The sequence below is a fragment of the Falco punctatus genome, assembly GCF_963210335.1.
Source record: "Falco punctatus genome assembly, chromosome: 7".
Lineage (NCBI taxonomy): Eukaryota > Metazoa > Chordata > Aves > Falconiformes > Falconidae > Falco > Falco punctatus.
The window spans coordinates 31368464-31389548 of NC_137587.1; the positions used below are offsets into that span (position 1 = coordinate 31368464).

The 21085-nt window shown below is 42.4% G+C and overlaps 1 protein-coding gene across 4 annotated transcripts in view; it reads right to left on the reverse strand.

Moving 5' to 3' along the window:
- Positions 1-146: 146 nt before the first annotated feature.
- The window catches only part of ITPK1 (inositol-tetrakisphosphate 1-kinase), a 150230-nt gene continuing 129291 nt past the window's right edge, over positions 147-21085 (reverse strand). For 3 of the 4 annotated variants that reach the window (XM_080396737.1, XM_080396736.1, XM_080396738.1), the window contains 5 exons: positions 20633-20673; positions 15803-15968; positions 13520-13587; positions 11887-12049; positions 147-6704 (listed from right to left, as the gene is read on the reverse strand). In XM_080396737.1, the coding sequence (XP_080252863.1) occupies positions 6382-6704; positions 11887-12049; positions 13520-13587; positions 15803-15968; positions 20633-20673 (761 nt within the window). In that variant the 3' untranslated portion in view covers positions 147-6381. The remainder of the gene's footprint in view (positions 6705-11886; positions 12050-13519; positions 13588-15802; positions 15969-20632; positions 20674-21085) is intronic. The other variant, XM_080396739.1, reaches the window with a different exon arrangement.

A 21085-nucleotide genomic window follows, 5' to 3' on the forward strand; every position in this document is an offset into this window, starting at 1 on the left:
TTCCTGATACAAGGAGGTCCAAAGTAACTGCTAACAGCTGCACTGGGGAAGGATGTGAAAACCAAATTCTCACAACAACAGGCTTCCCCCAACAAGCTGCTCGCCTCGCTGCCCTACCCACTCACAAAGAGAAAGCAAAGCAGAACTTGTTATAAGGCATTTATTTTCATTACGTGTTGGAAAGGGACAATTCTGTCATCAAACCAATTACAGAGATAATGCCACAATACCTACTGCATATTGCTTTACTGTTGAAACCAAACATTGTCCAAAACAGGTGCTTGGAAAATGAAAAGAAAATTAATATATCACCATTGAAATCAACGCCGTTAGATGAAAGCACCATCTTCATTGTCAGATCTGATCAGTCATGCAATTGAAGACGCCAAATAGCAAATATTTTTGGTTTTTACAGTAAGCCATGATCTTTTAAGGGTTTATATAATTCTATACAAATTTAAATACAAAATGGGAATCATGTTCCAGAAATCATAGTGAACCGGGCTGAAGCAAATCACAAGACACTTGTTAACACTGTACAGCTGGATTTGAACACAGATATCAATGGACTTGCGAAACCTAGCACACACACAAAATGGTCCCCAAGATTCAGCCATGCTTAGGTGGGGAGCAATGCTGGAAAGTGAAAGAGAATATCCAATATTATTCACACCCGGAGGGCCAGTTTTCTCAAAATTGTTGGGATCCCACGGAATTGTTGTTACTCCATTTTAAGAACGACTGCATTTTAGTATATGGTTCTCACAAGGGTATACATGAACTATATCAAATACCGAATCAGAAATAAATAATAAAAGATACATCTAATACATCTTTTATTTTTAATATTCTTTTTTACAGCACTAACTTTACAAGAGGATAAACAACTGATTTTTAGGGGCTGCTAACATCTGAAACAAAGTCACTATTTTATACTCAACATATACTCAACCTTTTAAAAACTTTATATATGTATATATGACTTTTCACACAAAAAATGTTAAAATAATTTATATCTAAAACCTACTGTGTAAAGAACGAAGAAGGAAATAAAATGCGGCTTTCCTTAAAAAGGATGGAAGAGGAAGACCCGATTTTAATGAACTCCACTGTTTCAGCTATTTCTGTAGTTTCAAGAGATTTCCAGGCCATCAACAAAAACTTCCCAGGACATCAGGAGCTCTCTGCAAACTCATGGCATGCTGGGCAAGGTCACCTGCTAATGGGCTCATGCAGCCCACAGGCATCTGCCAACATCAGCCTCAGTGGATTCAGGGTAAGAAAGGTGGAGAAAGAGAAGACATCTCTCCAGGTTGCTATTTAAGAGTGAAATTCTAGACCACTGGTATCACAATGTCCACTGGCCAGATTTTACTCCCAAACCCTTACCTCTCCTCACCCTACTTCTGCACCACAGATACCGGATGTTTTCTTAGAGTGGATTTTTTAATTCCACAGGAAAAACTGCCCCAGCAGCAGACCCCAATAGCCACCTGCACGCACACAGCGAGAATGATTCCCTTTGCTTGCTATAGATGCTACTATGCTTGTGTTACTGCGGAATCTAACATCCCAATTTATACCTGGATCCTCTCAAACTTCAACCATCTTTAATAATTTTTGTGGCCATGTAAACATGACTGAATCCATGGAGGATCTGAAACCCACCCGGTCAAAAGCTCAAGTGTTGATGGCCTGGATCTACAGAGTGAACAGGGAAAGGAAAGGTAGTGAAGATATGGAAAGTACTTTTCTAGAGGTTACATTCCTCTGAAATAGATATTAAAGCACTATTACAAATAAAATCAGCAATGTGATCTGCAATGGTGTGTCCATTTATCTATGAAAGCAAGAGGAGATTATATTAAAGGAAATATTTTAATCTACAAAAAGCATTTTCACATACTCCTAATTACAAAACACAGAGTTGAAACACCATAAAGTAATTGTATACTGAATACAGAAATCAATATATCTCTTACTAAAAAGGAGAGAGGAAAAGAATATTAGCAGGGTAATGCAAGTGAACTCCTGCAAGTGTGCACATGGGGAGACTGCTACAAACTCAAAATAGACTCTATTCACTAAAAAACCAAAACCCAAGATTTTCTGCACAGCTGTGGAAGGCAAGGCTGCAAGCTAGCATGAAAAAACCTGACTCACTTGTCACTGCTGCCACGCAAAGACTTTGGGAAACCAGTGTTAGTCTAAGAACTGAGAAGCCTGGATTTTTTTTTTTTTCTAGGATGGAAACAACAGAAGCATTTTTCCTTTGTCTCACTCTCTTTTGCCAGCCAATTCAAACACCTCTGGGCCCATGTATTCTGTTTCCTTTGGACTGTATCTTGCCTCTGTTATCCACCTGGCTGTTCCCTAGCTGGATACAGCTCACAGTTAATCTGGAGAACTTGAGGCTTTAACTTGAGCAATCCTTGTTACGTTGTGAAGCCTCAGGGTCGGGTTCTTGATTTGTACTCATCTATAATGAAAACAAATTAAACTGGCAGTTTTCCATCTGAGCAACCTGCTGTGGACCTCCTCTGCACAAACGTTCCCACACTGAGGATGGAGATCTTCAAACAGCTTTATCACTCCAAAAGTCTGAGTAGTATTAATAAAAATAGTGCATCTATCTACTGACCAGCCTGGTCAGTCAGCTCCTACAGCACAAAGGTTGAATAGCCAGACATGTGGTTAACCAAAGGCAAAACAGCATCGGCCCTGCGGTAGTTCTGCATTACAGAAACCACCAGCATCAGCACCGATGCTCCTGGCTAGCTGCATTTTTGCAGCTGGTTTTCATGCAACGGTCAGGATGTTCTGGTATGGTCATTACAAACCCAGGCATAACGCAGCAAAGTCAGCTAGAGGGGGAAGAGGATGGCGATGACTTTACATCACAGGCACTAATACCACCGCTCAAGTTCTCTTCAACAGGGAAAAAACCTTCACCTGCTGAACCTGATTACATAATTACAGTGGAAACCAGAGTCCCATCTCCTCTATTGCGCTGACACAAAACCTGGAGAAATTCCAGTCAAGCTGTTCTTGTGGATTTCTAACAGTGAAGCAGAACAGAAATAGATCCCTAAGAAGCTAACTGGTGACCATGTAATTTTAATAGAATTGCTCTCATCAACAGCAATAACAGCTATGCCTCTGAAAACACAGCAGAACATTTCCTAACCCACAATAACAAATTCAAATAATTCAAACAGACATTATGGAAAATCCCCCTTAGATTGTCTGCAATTTTAAAAGCAAAGGCATTCCAGTATGGTCTAATATTACTAGACTCCCCTACTTTTACAAAAAATGACAAGACTACAGACTATCAACTAACTTACTGTGAAGCTTATCTTAAATCAAAACTATCCTGAACTTACCAAATGAGGCAGCAATTCAGAAAAGCACTTTAGCACAGGCTTAATAGCATACGCATGCTCAAATGTTTTGCAATAACGTAACTGTATGTCTGGATACTTGGTAACTTATAGTTTTGGCTTTTAAAAGCTGGTCTCCCAATTTGCCCCCGTGATTTAGCAACATTCTATTACACGAGCCATAACAATAATTTCTGCAAGGAAATATAGTAGTACAGCAATTGCATGGTAATTTATGTGAAAACTCTATTGTAATGCCACATCACAACAGGCACCTGCATATCTGCACCTGGTAAATTAAAGTGATACCGATACATTTGATAAATAAAAAATAAATTACAGACTATGGGAAAAATGTCACTGCTCACACCAATGACCTAAACTTGTTTTTCTAGTTACTGCCAAGGTCTGGAGTAATATTTAAATATAGTATTTCTGCAAGCCTTCAGAGAATTACAAAATAAACTTCTAACAATCATTTGTAAACAAGTTTAAAATGCACAATTATATTTCAGTAGTTTATTTCGGAGAAATAAAGCAGTGCAAAATAGGCCAACCAAAATTCAGAAGGCAGCCAGGAAAATAAAGTTCTTATTTGATGTTCTAACTAGGAAACAGCATACAGACATTTCCATTGGATCCAACACTCAGATTCATGTAAACATACTTAGTTTGAAAGGTCTTGAGTTACTAACCCAGTTTTAACATCATTGCTTCTTCCCCACCACCCAATAAAAAAAACCCAAAACCAAAACCCCAAAACCCACCCCCCAAAACCCAAGCCATTGTAATAAAGGGAGCAAAAGGCAAGTCTACAAACACTCCACCAGCTGGTTACAAGAAAGTACCATACAAAAATATGCACTGGCAAGTTCCTTCCTGAGGGTATCTTTTGTTACACATGTAACATAAAAACACTTTTTATTTTAAACAAACAAAAACAAACCCCAAACTGCAGATGTCAATTTGATTTCAGTCATGGCTTTACGAAAGGTTTGGTCTATCATGAATGCTTTTATAAACCCTTACCTATGTACATCTGACTTATACCACGACCACCCGAGACCTGCGAGCTGCAGACAACATGGGATCCAGCAGCCTCAAAGCATACAAGCGTCGTGAAGCGTGCTCAGCTCAGAACTGATCTGCAGTAGTCAAGGAAGTTGGCTGCATTTATATACACCCTGGAATTTGACAGATACCACACTCATATGGTCCTTCCAGTCCCTATAGAAATATCTTAAAGTTAGTGACCCCTCTAGAGGTGAAATAATCTTCTCTTGTGTAAATCATCCTTGAAAATCTGATCCCAGCTACTTAATTTTCTTAAGTAAAAAACATGGTTTACACAAAAGAACTGCTACACAACACTCCTCAAAACCTTCTGCCCTCCAGGACTGGTACCATCAGGTAGGGTGGTGACACCTTTTACCTGGTTTAATCCTGTCTCCATGGTCTACCTGGGCTTTAAGGTCTAGATCCCTTCCTTTTGGGTAGATATCTAACACATGACACCAGCCAAATATTAAATGCTGCAGTGATGGATGCTTTATGAAAACCTGCTATTGAAAGACAGAAATTCCCGCATCTGCAATCTAGGAGCCTAACTATGGCAATTTTCTTTACCACCCCCCCCAAAACATATTTTAGGGCTTATATGGGGAAGGGAAGGCCACTCTGTCTACTGAAATAGTGTCTCCATTGTTAGCACTGACAGACTTGGATATTTCCAGTTTAGTGTTCAGAATTGGCAAAAGTCACAGGAATTCTTAACAGCAGAAGATGCTGCCACGCTAGAAGACGCAACAGAGGGTGAACACTGTAGATTTACTGTGCATCTCAAGAGATACAAAATAGCTTAAAACCAGTATAAAGCACTATTGTAAATTACCACACAGCCTCATCCAGCAGCTTGCAACAAAATGTGGTCTCTAAGCTGAAGCTGCTGTGTACTTCTACCTCATATTTGTACACAATTCTTTTGTTGTTTTTTTTTTTTATTTTGCAAATTAAATATAAAGCACAGCAGTATGGACCTATGGAAGGCAGCAACTCCTTAGGATCCACAGATCAGGTGCACTGCTCCAAGGAAAATGCACAGCTCTGCCGGCTTTTTTGTAGAGCTGTCCCACAGACCTCACAAGTGCGATGGAGGGACAATTAAATTCTCGGCTAAGAGATGAGCTGCTTCCATTAAATTATAGGATTTCACCACTAGCAGACGACTGAAAGGATGATATTTAATCTACTAAATCACTCAGTCTAACTATTGGCACCCTGTCTGGGTCAAACGTGTCGCTGTTGGCAAGCGTGGTTAGAAGCTGCTTTTGATAGAAGCAATGAGGCCTGGGGGAAGAACTGCAAAGCTGGAAGTGGGGTGATCACCTTGGTTTTGCACCCTGAACAACTAGTCTGCTCTCTCCTACTCAAAGTGCCACAGCTCTGCAGCAAGCTACCTGTCAACATCTTGACTGCTCAATGTTTCAAGAGATTTGGTTTAGTGATACTGAAGTTGTCTTAGCTTTCTTTTGCAATGGCCTATATGGAAAAAGGAAACGGAATATTTTAGGCAGAAATCTTTAGCACTGATACATTCAGACACTGCATTTCAACATTATCATCTTCTTGATACCATGAGGTCAGATTTTAAAATGCTGGTCACCAGTGATTACAAAGAACAATAGAAATGAAAGAGCAACCCTCCCACAATGAAAGGACTAGTGTTAAAACCCACGTGTGTGTAAACTCACTATAGATTTGCAACTGGAACCTGATGAAATGGATCTGAATCACTTTCTCACCCTCGCCCTTTAAGTCCATTTCATCAGCAAATCAGGTTAAATCAAATGGAAGGGTTTTTTTATTTTGATTTTTTTTGTGTTGTGTTTTGTGTTGATTTTTTTCCCTCGTTTTTCACAATTGTATTGTTACAGCCTGATCTGGTTCTGGGACCAATATTTGTATCCCTGTGGCTTTCTCAGTCCATGGCATTGGCAAGTTATTGAGAAGAAGCTTTTGTTGCCAACGTAGCGACGCAGTGCTGCTGGAAGCTGGGGGACACTGCTGAGTTGCAGCCTAGTCTCTGGTGTTGCAGTTTTACTGAGCTGTTGGTCTCGCTTTCCACAATCCAGGAGGAGTCTTTTCCCATGACGCTGAGGCAGCCTGTGCTAGCACAGCATATCCGCTCATCCATGATCCCACCGGTCTGCTCTGCCAGGAGCTTGCTGTGGTTTAGCTGGGTCACCTCAGGTGCCTGACCCTGCAGGACAGCAGCTATGTGGTTCAGGAGATCCGTGAAAAATTCGGAAACACCCTCATAACCTGAAAAAAGGGAAAATGAAGGAGAAAAAGAAAAGGCAATTAAGTAATTTTCATAATTTCTTTGAAAGCTTTTTTTCTACCAGTTTATTTCTTGGGCTGTCCTTGGCCTCCAAGTAATACTAAAAAGGCTTCTTTTCCATGACACTGTTTTGAGTGACTGCAAAAGCAGATTAGCATAAAGAGGAGCAAAGACCCTTGCTACAAAAATACTTTTGCTCAATAAGAAAAACTGTCACCTTTCAGATCTTCTGTTTCTTTTTCCTCCCAAATCTGTATGTGTATACATAATTTTAAATATATCCTACCACTTGTTGCCAAGTCCAAGTTTTCCCTAAGTTACAAACTCTGGTATAACACTGACCTTTCCCAACCTCTTTCCAGGTTTACTATGGAAAGTATCTCTAGTGCAGAGTTTCCTTAAGGGTCTGGACCCTCTCTAAAATTTGCCCAGCAATACCCTCAGTTAGGGAAACCTCAGAAGACAGCGGGGCTGGCTTTATACCCTACAGAAAAGGCAGCTTCCCACTGTGTAAGAAGCAGTGTGATGCTCATCTAATCTAACCTAACTTGGTACTTAAAACACGTTTTCCGCTATGAGCAATGTCTGGAAAAACACTAGAGGGATAGTAAACATGTATCAGTGGTACAGTATTTGGTAGAAACATCAACCTTTTATTTCAGTACTGAAACTACCTTTCACCATGTATTGTTAAGCGATTCCAGACAATTTACAATGCAGAGTTTAACAACAAATTTACTAGTTAAAACAGTTACTCAAATACCAGGGGACATGACATTTTTGGTGACACAGAAGTGTGGCAGTGGGTGTACAAAGCTTCTGGCTCTATTTTAAACACCAGTACACGCAGTTTTATCATCACATTCCTTTTAAAACTGAACCACACATGCAATATTGGTACATCATCTCAAAATGGATCTTAACTGCTACTGCATTACCTAAAATTATCAATCTGATTTAGTATTTAGAGGTGACATATGACATACAGTGTATTTAATGGGATAGGCTGATTGTTTTAAAATGTCTTATTATAAGAGTATTCTGAAGGTGATCTGATATTAATACAGGAAATTGAAGCGATAAGTAAGTTTAGCAGTCCCATGTGAATAGCACACATTCACACAGCAGCACATGAGCAGAATCAGAGACCACAAAGTGAATGCACGTTTAAAAACACTCTACTGATGTGGTCACAGGGCAGAAGAGTCCCTCAGATCCATATATAATTCAATTTTAATCTCCATTCTCCTGTAAAGACCAACTTCCCTAGGCAGTAAAATCTCAACTTCCTGAAAAACATCAGGTAAGAGGATAATTTCACCTTAAGATAAATGTGGTGAATTTATGGTGTATTTACAACACATACATTAACTAATTGACACTTATTTAGGCTGCTACATTGCTTTGGATTTTATTGTACTTGGTCACAATTCTCCTAGATACTTAAGAGGTCATACAGAACACCAGCAATGTGAGACAACAGCTCCCAGTTTTCCTTTCTCAAAGGCCCTTAAACAGATTCACCGAAGAAATCTGCTATTTAAAAATGTCAAGTTTCCCAGTGCCCCACACGATAATCCAACAGTCAGCAGGGAGCAACTAGGACTTTTATGGCTAGTTATGGGAGCCAGAACAAGATCTCCAGCACTTTGACAGAGGTGCTTGTTACACTTTCTTGCTTATGTAAAAGCCATGGGATTAGCCTTCAAATCTACTCAGAGTGTTTCAAACACCCCAGGAATAAGCCATCTCCATAGAAACAGCTTTAATATTCAGAGAGGAGATGCATAGTACCCTAGAGTGTTTCATGTCTGCTCACTGAAAACAAACCAGCCTTGTTTGAGGGCACCTGGCAAACTCACAAAGAAATTGTTTTAAGTATTTAATGGCAATTAGATGGCCAGTTATTCAGTCCTGCAATCATCAAATGTTACAGTGTAAGGAAGCTGTACGTATCAGGCAGGCTTCCTCTGTGTAAGCCCTCTGTACACTGGGTGGAAAGGCCCAAGCAGTTCTGCCTGGTCACTCAGAAGAAACTTCACATACTTGTAAATAAGAAATACAAGGAAGGGAGGTAGAGAACATCTGAAAACAAGTACCTGCCCCCCTGACCTTCGTGGAGTCAAGAAATTCCTATGAGCATTTTTAAGCTAGCATTAGAGATGCTACCTGCCCAATTTTTTGGAGACTCTCCCTGATCTGGCACACATTCTGCTTTTCTGTATCTTCCCCTGGGCAGAGAGGAATGGACAGCCCATGTCCTGCATTTGTGGCAGTGTATTTACACACACAAAGTGCACATTCAGATCTGATGCTTCCAGCTACCAGCTATACGCACACAGAACCAGCAGTTCACCTATACTGGCGGTGGGCTGCAGAACATGTGCACAAGCTGCTTCTCAGGCTGGGTGAGCTCACCCGTGGCAGCAGGACACCGGGCTATGCAGAGCCCTTTCTCTCAGTCACCTGAGCTCAGACAAACATAAACCCCACATGATACATGACTGTGCCAACAGTTAACTACCTCAGCTGGTAACCACTGCTAAATAAGAGTCCCAGTGGTTTCCCATAGAACAGGAGGCACAATAGGCCTTTCAGACATTTACCTTGAAAATCTTTTTGAAGAGTTGCTGGTGCTACTGGAGCAGATGTCATCTGTTATCTTCCTACAGGTACAACTGCTCTCAATTCTGACATTAAACTACCGTCAAGATGACATCTGCAGAGTAGCAGGTTCAAATAAGCTTCAAGCCAGGTAAACAAAAAAAGACAGCACACAAGGAAGCCAAGCCTCTGGGCAGCTGGACAAGGCTTTGGCCTGGCCGGGCCCCAAGCTGTAGCTTGAGCTCCATGAAAGAGGCTGTGAATACTCCTTAAAGGATATCTCCTCCTGTCCCTTCCCCAAAGCAGTGGTGCAGAGATGATGTAGCAGGTCCCTGAAGCATCTAACTTGGCTTCAGTCTGGCTCTACTGCAACCCTTCCAGGACAGGATGACTTGAGGAAGAAGAGCAAGGGAAAGCCCTTTCCTGGGACTGAGAGAGGAACAGTGAGATCCCACTGCTGATGCAGCCCATCGGTGACTATTTTGAGCAGGGCTGAATTTGAACTTCACATTAGGCAAGGTGTTGGCTCCATCAATGAACCCTTTGAATCATACTGGCCCTTGGAGGGAGATGCAGCTGCCTGGGCTGAACATGCTTTTGGGCAACAGTATTCTGTGTTGAGATGTAGCTCTTATTCTGCTGTATTTTACCTCATTGCTGCTTCTCCAACCTCAGCAGCCCTTGAAAGCAGCTCATCTCTCTCCGTTCTGCTACCTTTTACAAATCTGAAGGCAGTTTTGTCTACCCCAGCTTTCTCTCTTCCATATGTCTGGTCCCTGCTGCTATCCTCTAGACTTCCTCCAGCTGGTCTTCAACCCATCCCATGGTGGTAAAGCTAGTAGCTACCTTCACCGACCCACGTGTTCACCACTAATAAAGTCCTGTGTGAGACACAATGTAGACCTGTGCATAAGAAGCTTCCTCGTGCTCTCAAGCCTCCTGCAAGGACTAGAACACTCTATTAATTCAATGTCTCTTCAAAGACCAATTACTGTGCAGACTAAAATACAGGACTTGGGCTAAATATTGAAAACTTCTGCCTTAGGGTAGAAGGACAGCAGCGCATAAGGCTGAAAGCAGTTCTGCAAACTTCTGCACAACAAGAAGGCATTACTACTCTTTAAACAGTTAAGTTTGCCACTAGCTGTTCCCCAATCTGGACTTTTTCATTTCATGAAAAGGGGAATTTCAGTCCGTGCAAAGTACCAAATCCAAAATACTTGAAAAAAACCCCAACCCCCCAAAATATCAAACCAAAATGCAGGATTGCAAAAGAATGTCCTACTTCACTGACTTCAGGACCCAGTGTCTGAAATATAATCCCATTCACAAAACTGATATGGCTCCATCTGACACCCAATTTAGGTTGTTTCATTGCTCTTGGCAGAAGATGGTTTTCACAGCTCTTCAGATTCCATCAACACCATATGGCAGAACCAAGCTGCAAAGTGACCTGAGAATAGCAGGGCTGGAGTTTTAAAAGGAAGCCAGTCATTGTGGAGATGGACAGGCAAGGCACCACAGGGCAGTAGTGGGACTGAGGACCTGAACTAAAAGATCAAGAAGACTGAGGGCTCAGGGCAAGATCTCTAGATGTAAAGATTGAAAACTCAAAGTCTTCAATGACAGGTTAAACAAACTATGTAACAGCCTGTGTATGCCTCTGGAAACAAACATCGCTATTAAGAAAATGAGATTCTCAAAGAGAAAAACCCCATGCAAAACAGCATCACATGAGATGATGCATTCTGTTCCTGTGCTAGGCTACTGAATTTAGTACAAGTGACAGACCATTATTGCCTCTCCTTATAAACACTTTATAAAACTCCTTTTAACAATTTCAGTGGGCAACAAGCTTGTTTATTTGTTTCCGAGATCCATGTTGTACTAAAAAAAAAACAGAGGACAAATTTACCCATTTTCATGCTTTAGTCTATTATTTTACCGCAGGATGCTCTTTCAAGAACCTGCAAGGATATTTAACTCTTTACAGCAACTTCTGGGCACATGTAATTTTATCATCACCTTCATATTCCTGGTGTTTTAACTTTCATGCACAAATGTCTTTTTGTGGGGAATCAATTTGCACAGGAAGAGATTTTCAAGGGGACAGTTTACTGCTTCCACCCCTCAACACTTTTAATGGCACAGAGTCTGGGAAAAAAGAAACCTTAGGACGCTCTCCTAAAATAGAATTTACTGTTCTTCTTTTCGGCTTCAGAATGAGGGATAGGTCCAGAAAGGCCAGGTCCCAGCACTCAGTCCCATACTTCAGTTCCTGGGCATCCCTTTTCAGGGAATGGCATAACAGCTGTGGTACAACTGGCTATTAAAATTTGACTGTACCTCCTTATAGCTGATATTTCAGCAGTACATTCCATATCTAGATAAGGGTTCTGCCCTTTTGAGATTGAACAGTATCTGATCTCAGAACAATTTGGCTGCTACTTTCCTGTCCCTGACCTGGGAAGCAATGATGTGAGACAAAAGCAGTAGAACTTCACACGAAGCATGCACTGCACCATTTCCACAAAGCAAGAGTGGAAAGGCCTTTCTCACCTGGGAATGCATTTATATCAATGACCGCATGCTGCCCCGTCTGATTGTTAATGATGATATCAATTCCAAATAGGGAAACTCCCAGAGCTTGCCGCAGTGCCTTAGAGATTTCCCGGATGACGTCGTCATTTGGCCGCTCAAACACTCCTTCGATTTTATCCAGCTACAGTGGAAAAAGACACATTACTAAGGGACGCTGAAACAGTCCTTTTAGTGGAAAGATTGAATTTCAGAGGTTTCCAGGTGCATATTCACTGAATCTAATTGTAGTGAACTGGTGCCATGAAACAGAGAAAAACGCCAAAGAGAAACTGCTTTCATAATGCAGAATCCTTCCTATATTGGAAGTTCACCTGCTCTAAAGCAGCTAGTTCTTCCTCTTCATACTGGTGCAGCTCCTTGAGACAGAGCAGTGTAGGAATCAATGGAGAATCAAGCTTGCTGTTTAAGGTGCTAGATCTACACCTTAAAAAACCAAATACAGCCGGGGTGTTTAACCCTGTGCTACAAATGTTTTGGATATCATTCTGTTATTTCAGTGTAGGTTAAGGCCTATGTTAAAGGGCTGATACCAGACTCCCGTGGTTAGTCTGAGCCACACAATGCAACTCAGCTGTTCAGGGCAGAAGTTAATTCAAAGGGCCTATCTTTTATGCAGGTTTTCATGTACAAATTATTCTATAAACATTTATTACAGTGAATAGCTCAGGTTATTTATGACTAGAATATGTAATTTTCTTTACTTTTGAACAACATTTATGCAGCAGAAGTATGCTGCTCTGCCTACAGAAGCATGCGTGGAATACATAAATGTATGAGAGAGATGGCAGGTAAACCACAGGAGCACTCTCTTAAGTTTTAAAGTAAATTTAGCCATAAAGGGACTTATGACTAGCACAGTTACAGTTTTAATATTTTGCATACCTATCAGCATTGTACACAAAATTTAATCATCGCTGACTACAAAATTAGTCCCCAGTAGAGCTTGTGAAACAGAAAAGAATCTGGAGACTCAGAGATTGAAAGGACCCAGTCCTGTAAAGTGACTTGCTCAGCGGCTGAGTACCCGAGAACTTGCTAGGATTCATACTTGCAAAGCTTATTAACTGGCAAAGCAAGCATGCACCTATGCAGCGTGCTGCCACTGACAGCCCTGGAAGATAGGCAGAAATGGTCCCGTGGTCACAGCTTGGCCGTGCTCGCACGGCAGGCGGCTACTGACCCTCTGTGCCCTGCCCAACGCGACTTCTCCACTTGTCTTTCTGCTTTTTTGGACTCACCACTTGTCTTTTCTCACATCCTCGAAGGATGATTCATGCTTATTAAGCTCTCTGGACAGGCAAAGGCCAGGTATTTGCATTCAGAACCTCTCTGTCCCTTTGCCTAGATTAGCTTGGGGGAGTTCAGGCCTGCCAAGCAGCAGAGCCCTGCTGCATCAGTGCTTCCTCACCGGAGCTCGGTAAGGAAAACCAGAGTGGGGACATGGTCATGCTGGTTCATTGTACCAAACAGACCTCAGCCTGCAACACAGAAGCAGGCAACTTGTGAAGGAGCATCACTAGCTACTCCTGTTTCAATAAGAATGGACTAGTTTTCCAGCCGCTGTAGAAGAAAAAAGACCAAGTGTACTTACTGCTGTTAAGACAGATGAGGATTCTGGTTTTGAAACATTGTGGCTGTTGAAAAATATTGATTCCCTGTCTGGAATTAAAAGCAGGTTGTAAATAACTTTCCAAAGGATTAGTACAAGGAACAGTAGATGGCACTGCAGCCCCAGGGAATCTAGTCTTGAGCCATACTGGGCAGACCCCCTCTCAACCCCCCGCCCAGGCCCTCTCCTGCCTGCTGGCACTCAGCTGCCTGCACAGGCAGGGACCCACCACCCGGTCACCCACAGTTTTCACACCTCGGACCACAGATAAATAGAACTGCACGGGGTTAACAGAAACCGGTTTCCCTTCCTTCACCAAAGCCGATTAAGTTCAGTAAGATAATGTAGTTGATTTCTACTAATTTGCTATACTCAAAGTGTCAGTTCCAGTGGGAAGCTGTTTGAAAGAAGGGAGAAGCAGCATTCACTGCAGGCAGTAGATCCATAGCACCCAGGGTACACCGAGATCCCTGCGAACCTGGGGAGGGCACTGTCACCATGGAGGAAAGCAGTAAATTTGACAGTCAGGACCTGTCCTTCTTTTGGAGGCGCCACAGGAATGCAGGAGACACGCTGAGGTGACAGAAGCCACTAACATACCGCAGTGGAAACTATGGGGAGAGTTCTATCAGCACCTCGCCGCTCCACTCCCTCTGTGCTAGAGGTTTTACTGGTGGGGAGAAATCCACCACAACAAGCCTCCCTTTGGGATGCCCACTGCAGGAGATTGATGGCATCATACACACAACCCACATGGGAACACCTGGACCAAAGTCTCAGCATGCAGGTGGCACCAGTAATAAAGTATTTCTGCTGTGCTTGTCTCTCTGAGTGGACATTTAAGAGCAGCCAGAGGGCCACGTACAATAAAGATGGAGGAACTGTGAAAAGCAAACCCAAATCCACGCTGCAGTCTGACACCACCACACACTGTTCTTCCTTTCCTCCCATTTAGACAGGCCCTGTACCTTCAGACAGTCAGCTCCTGGAGTGCCTCACAGCTGCCAGATCTGCTTAATCATCAGATGTGCCTAGTGAGCTGCCTGTAGCATGGGCCCCTTAAATTCTCCTGATGAGGGTAAGAAAGCGAGACACTTATCCTATATGTGCCCACAAAATTTATTTTTATTTGGGCTTCCAGACAACTTCCAAGTCTTACACTAACAGATGAGACATTAGCTATGGCATTCTTAGAAAGATGCCTTAAAACGCTCCCTTCCAGCAAAAATATAGACCAACTGTACTAATAGTTTATATGAACACAGATTCTGGGCTACTTGTAGAGCAGGCATAAATGTAAATACTGCCATACACACCTATGGACAAAGACTTTTACTGGGATCCTACAATACATATACTAACAAAATACGTATTTGCGTGCAGAATATATGCCACAGTGAGCATACATGGACATACTAAGATCAGCAGGAACCACTAAGAAAAGTGACAAGAAACTGGTACTTGTTCATCCTTCCCCTTCACTTTGATACCTCCTCCACTCCCATCCCCACCTCCTGGATTTGTCCAGTTTCAGGCAGATCATGCTTCCACCCTTGCATTGCTAATTCCTTTTGGCTTCGGATGGGCCACAGAATGGAATTCTCTGGAAAGGAGCTTTTTTTCCATAAAGGAAACTTAAGTAATCATTAATTCAAACTCTTCAAGTGCTGCTTTCTAGTGACATATAGGACGATCACTGTCCTCACTGACAGGTCTATTTCTCCTTCCCCCCAATACAGCTGGTATCTATGAAACAAAGGACAATTCCCACCAAAGTTTACAACACTAGGTCTCACATGAACAGAGAGGTTCACTTAGGGGAGAGCACAAGTGATCTTTAATTTAAACACACATACATTAGTCAAGGTAAAAATAGGGAGAGAAAGTTCTGAAATGATGGAATCCAGGAAATTCTCTCCAAATCACATTTATAAACAAACTCTGGAACAAATGACATATGAACTTACTGCGGAATGAGAGAATTTCCCTCTCTCTTCCCCTTTCCACATGACATAAAACACTGTTTCCAACAGGTAAGGTTCAGGTTACCATTGCGTAAATATTTACTATATGAATGTCATTCGTATGTATTCCAGAGCAGATGAGTTATCACCCTTCCTACTGAAATAATACAGAAAAGGAAACACGGTATGGAGGATCCAGCTGCCTTCCCTTCAGCACCCTTTTCAAAGGTATTATTCTTTTGAGCTGTCTGCTGCCAAGGCTCTGAGAACTGACATTTCCTTTTAAATCAGCACAATGTACCTGAGATTCCCGCAGAGAAGTTTTTTAAAGACGGTCTTTTCACCACTGTGTAGGACTCCCCGACCACGAAGACTTTATACAGCACAGCATTGTGATTGATGAAGCTCTGAATGACGCAAGGGGGGCGAACAGCTTTCAGGCCCTCCTGGTTGAAGATGATCGCCATCTGGAAATACACACACAGTTGTGCACAAGTCTTTCAATACTTTCACGCTTACCTACCACCCGACTACCAGTGAGGGGAACATCTCCTAGTGGATGTGTGAATTCCTTCTCAACAGCTAGTCCTATTTCATTACGTTTCATTTCACTGACACACAACCCTCCAAATACTACTGGCAGTGCAGTTTTCATTTTCAATCAACATTTTCTTCTCAGCTCTTTGCAATTCCATTCGTTGCTTTTAGTTGGGAAGCTGCTGCAACTGCAGGTACAATAAAAGGGTAAAACATTTGACCAACACAAATGACAAAGTCTGTACTGAATACAAGTGTGTACCATGAGAACACAGAAGGAACAGCTCTGTGTACTAACTGTACAAGTTCTTCCCCGCAACTCTATTTCCCATGGTTTGGTTCAGTCCAGTTGCAATGGCCTAAGCACCAGAGTTTCACCCACACCATTAGAGAACTTTTTTCAGACCCTAGCAGCTCTTACTGCTAGCAAATGCTGACCTAATCATTTTCTTGGCTTGATTTCATCCCATTACTCCAAATGGATAATCCTCTTGAAGGTACCGGAACAAATATGCCAAAAAGGAAGGCATTTAGAGGGCCTGAATGAGAAAAACAGCTGCCTCAAACAGCACAGAAACGTTGCTGGTAGATGCACAGAAGTACTTTGCTGAGCCAGCATACCTTCACCACAAGTTACACTGCTCTTTCCATTGATTCCTGCATTACCATGCTTACATGCATATATAATTATCGTAACAGCGGTGCCCCATTTTGCAGGTTTGCTGTTGGGAGTATTGATGCACATGGCTCCTACGCAGAACCAGCAGTAAGCACCATCATGGCACAGGTGATGAAATTACATTAAACCAGTGTTGCCCTACACAGAAGCGAGCATAAACTCAGCTTTGCTCTCCATCCTTAAGGCCCTGAAAAAGCTATGCTCTAGTTATCTGAATACTGACCTCTCTTCATTACTGCTGTGATGCTGGGCCTTGTTATCCACAGTGGCAGTAGGGCGTGCTGGTAGTCAGGTGAATATGAGTAACGACTGTTCAAGGCCAGAGAACCTGACATACATTTCATCTTCCTCTCCTCTGGGCAAAACTCCCTCACACAGGTAGGGATGCTTTGGTTAGTGCACCTTACCCCTCCGAAAAGCCTTGAAGACATCAGCTAATCATTCAAGCCTTGAGCCTGCCACCTACCTCAGTCAGTGCAGGATGCACAACACTTACTAGAAAAGTTCCCAAGCTCTGAAACACAAGTTTTCTTATGCCTGTTAATATTTTCTCATTGGCCTGCCTAGACCTACTGTTTTGCTTGGGATGCGAGACAATCCAGAGAAGTTAAAGAGAATTCCTCTGGGTCCTGCAGTGACTCCACAGTAATATACAGAATAAAATTGGAGCTTCCTGCCTCAGCACGGTGCAGATGAGTTATACTGTTTGCTCTTTCCATATGCTTCCTGTCAGTTTTCATGCTTTCTGAGATTAGCTGTATCTTAGTGAAGTCAGGGTCACCGGAAGGAGTTTATGAAGAAACTGCCACTTTTCATGCTCTCTCTCACATATTATATGTGATCAGCTGCTCATCTGATGTACTTTCAGACTGAATTTTTGCTAACACCTTAGTTTATTCCTGCAATAAAAATAGCAAATACAATAGGTTTTATTGTTTAAAAACATAGCCATGGTAAATAATGTAGTGATTACATACTCATAGTTAAAAGTCTGCACACATTTCTGTCCTTATTCCTCCTTATCTGGTAGGCCACATTAGATCACATAATTGTCTGCATGCATGCACAATGACTCAGTAGATCAACATTTTCTGAGTTCAAGCCAACGCGTGCATTCAATACCTACTTGCAGATGATATTCTTACTCTGTCTCTGTTATACCAGATGCTGCTTACCTGATAGCACAGAGTGAATTTGTGAGTGGTAACAACCTGTGCAAGAAAAACCTACTCTAACCTGCAGAATCATCCATCAAGATGATTCACAGCAACAACATCGTACCTCATTTGTCTCTCACCAGTGGCAAGAAACACTGCTTTCTTCCTCCTCTTGTGTAGGCTGTTGGCTTTATAGTAGCTACAACATCATACTGGAAGAACTGTGCTGTTCCCATAGTGTTCTCTTCAAATATTTGTTAATTAATCCCCGCAAACATAAGATGATCAGGTACTTATAATCCTATTTTAGAAGCATGGAAACCCAGAGAGTTTATCTTCTTGGCACAGAACTGATCTAGGCTACTGGAAACCATGTGAAACCTCTCTTCTGCAAAGCTCTGTGCCAGCAGCCCCATGGCCAAGCACACAACCCATACAACTCCTGTGGTGTTGCGTTATGCTGGTTCACTGCGATGTCTCATGGTTTTTGGCATGCATGAATACAGCTCCAAGAATTTGCTTGCAGGGTGCACTTGCTCTTTGTCATCTAGCACAGACCTGCTGTCTTGCAGTTAACATGGGAACAATACCTTATATCATAATTTCCAATAGCATTCCTTATTATAAATGCAGAGCTCTTCTGAAGGCAAAAAACCCATGTTTGGCACCAAGAATTTTTACTAACAATGTCCCTAAGGAATTCAGACTCAAAAGTACAGCAGTTCTCTGCCTTTTCATTTCCCGTCTCCTCAGCATTTAGAAAAAGAGTCATTCTAGACATATTTTTTCAGGTTATGGGTCTCAGTACTGTCTCACATGTTCTGACCTGCTGGCAGCTGGGAAGGACAACCCCCAGGCATCATCTCTGTTGAAGTCTAACAAATGGTGCTGGCAAAGTGGGGTTCAAGCGCTGAGCTGGCTGATGCAGAGGCCATGCAGAACTGTGGGACACCACAAGACGACTAACAGCATCCTGGCTTAACTAGCTCGTGTTCTCATTGCAAAATGCAGAGCCTGCCAGCCTTGGCTGGCACCAAACCAAAACTCAAGCCTTCACCTCCACCTGTCCCTGTTAGTCAGTACCTGAGCTTTCTGAACAGTCATCTTATGAAGAAAAGCAGGTTTCTGGTCAGTCTGTGTTCTAGTTCCAGTGTCAGCTCTGCACTGGGAATATCTCTACAGAAAATGAAGCAATTTACCAAAAGCCAAAGAAGTCATTAATAAAATGGGCAATAATTTCTTGCTTCTAGATGTATGGTCCATGTTTTAGACAGATTGTACTGAAGCAGAGTTTTTCTTCTACACTTCCCTTACTATTACTGACCATAAAACAGCAGTTACAAAACATTTCCTCTCTGATCATTAGTAAGACTTTTGGATTGCTCCTGAGAACTCACCAGTTCCAGAAGTGACTACTACTACTAACTATGTAAAGCACCACAAAAGACTTCAGGTTTTTTTCCAGGGGTCCTCCTAGGTTCTAGTCGTAAGTTCCTATGATAAAGTGCAGCTTACAAATTTTGGTGTAATTTTTGCTCAGAAAATGGAATTCTGGCAGGAGGCTGAGTTATGGCTGCACTGTATGAAATAAGAGCAAAGAAAGGTTCACCAGGGAAATGAAGTCCAAGCCTGACTGGCCAAGCGCTGGAAAGGTTCATGCATTTCAGGTTGTAGTTGCAGTGGAGCACTTGACATAAAACTCAGCAGAGAAGCTGGAGTCTTAAATTTATTAAAAATCCAGTGCCAAAGTGTCCTCAGGAATGATGGCAAAAATTTATAGCAGCTGCTCTGGCAAACTAATGGGACTGTCTGTCAGTTTGTAAAATGATCCAAACCAAGGTCTGTGTGAAAAATCTCGCACTTTTAAAAGGAAATGCTGGTCACTAAAGATTTCAGCTGTAGCCATTCTGCTCGTCTGGATTTACATTTTACTTCAGGCCCTTCAGTGCTCAGAGATGCTGCAGCAACATACTGCATGTTTCAGGAGCAGCTGGGAAACCTGGACCGATGACCACATTGTTAACAAAGGAAGCCAGGCATTAGGAGAGCCAGCAGCGAGGGCTGGATTCTCAAAACTAAGCTGCAGTAAGCAGGAAGGCAGGAAGCACAAATGGAAAAGAATTAAAACAGGATTCAACTCACCGCAACTTAGAGGCTGCTAGGCTCATAGGGAATGCATGCTTTCCAGGAATACACAACCACTTTAACTGCAATTGCCTTACGGGAAGGAGGGAAGGCAGATAGTTCTGCCAGTCCTGTTCTCCCCACAGCTCCAACCATGTTATTACAAGTGAACAGGCCTGGAAACTGTCTCTATTTGCTATTTAGTTCCTCTCAAGCAGAGGAACCAGTTGCTTCATCTGCAGCACAAAACCATTTCTCACCTGTACCACACACATGCTGGAAAAGAAACATGGATGCATCACTTAGTGTGAGCTCCCACCAAAGGAGAGGCTGAAGGAGATTCCTTACAGACAGAACTGACTGGAGACTGCAAACTGCTAGAAGTAACTAGATGACAGAAGGTAGAAACCGCCAGAAAGGACTTCCATGTCAAGAGGTCAAACTTATATTTAACTTAATTTCAGATAAATCTGAAGAAATAATGCCATAATTAAACATGAGGGAGAGGTGGGGGAAGGGAAGTCATTTGGGCATAGCCCTCATTCTGCCTACTGCAGGATCAGAAAGCACCAGCCAAACCACCATGGGTGGACGGGAAGCAGGGGGATGACACTGCAAAAGTTTTTTAACTCACCTCGTGAGAGTTGGTTCCATGGGCCACTCTGGTTTTACATACTGGGTAAATAAAAAAGAAACAACAATGCACCACTGAAACAGGACACACAAACCCCTTATAAATCCATTCCCACCCACACGTGCAAACACTGGAGTTCACCAGACCAAGGCATTGACTGTACTAGACACAAGTGACAGTCTCTGCTTGAACAGTGTCCTCAGTCACTGCAAAGCCTGGCTTGCTCCTAGCCCTGCTCTCTCAACTCCTCCCTGTAACTATGGTGCAAGCAGAGGTCATTATTAGGACTGGACAGAGGTGCAAAGCATCAGCTATCAAGTTAGTACAGGTACTGGTATTGCGATCCTGCAATCACAAGTATGTGATTTTGGCTGAGGCTGGAGCTACTTTAAAGGTACCAAAACCCGCCACTGTCCTGAAAACAAGGGAACTAGAACACAGTGGAAACCAAGT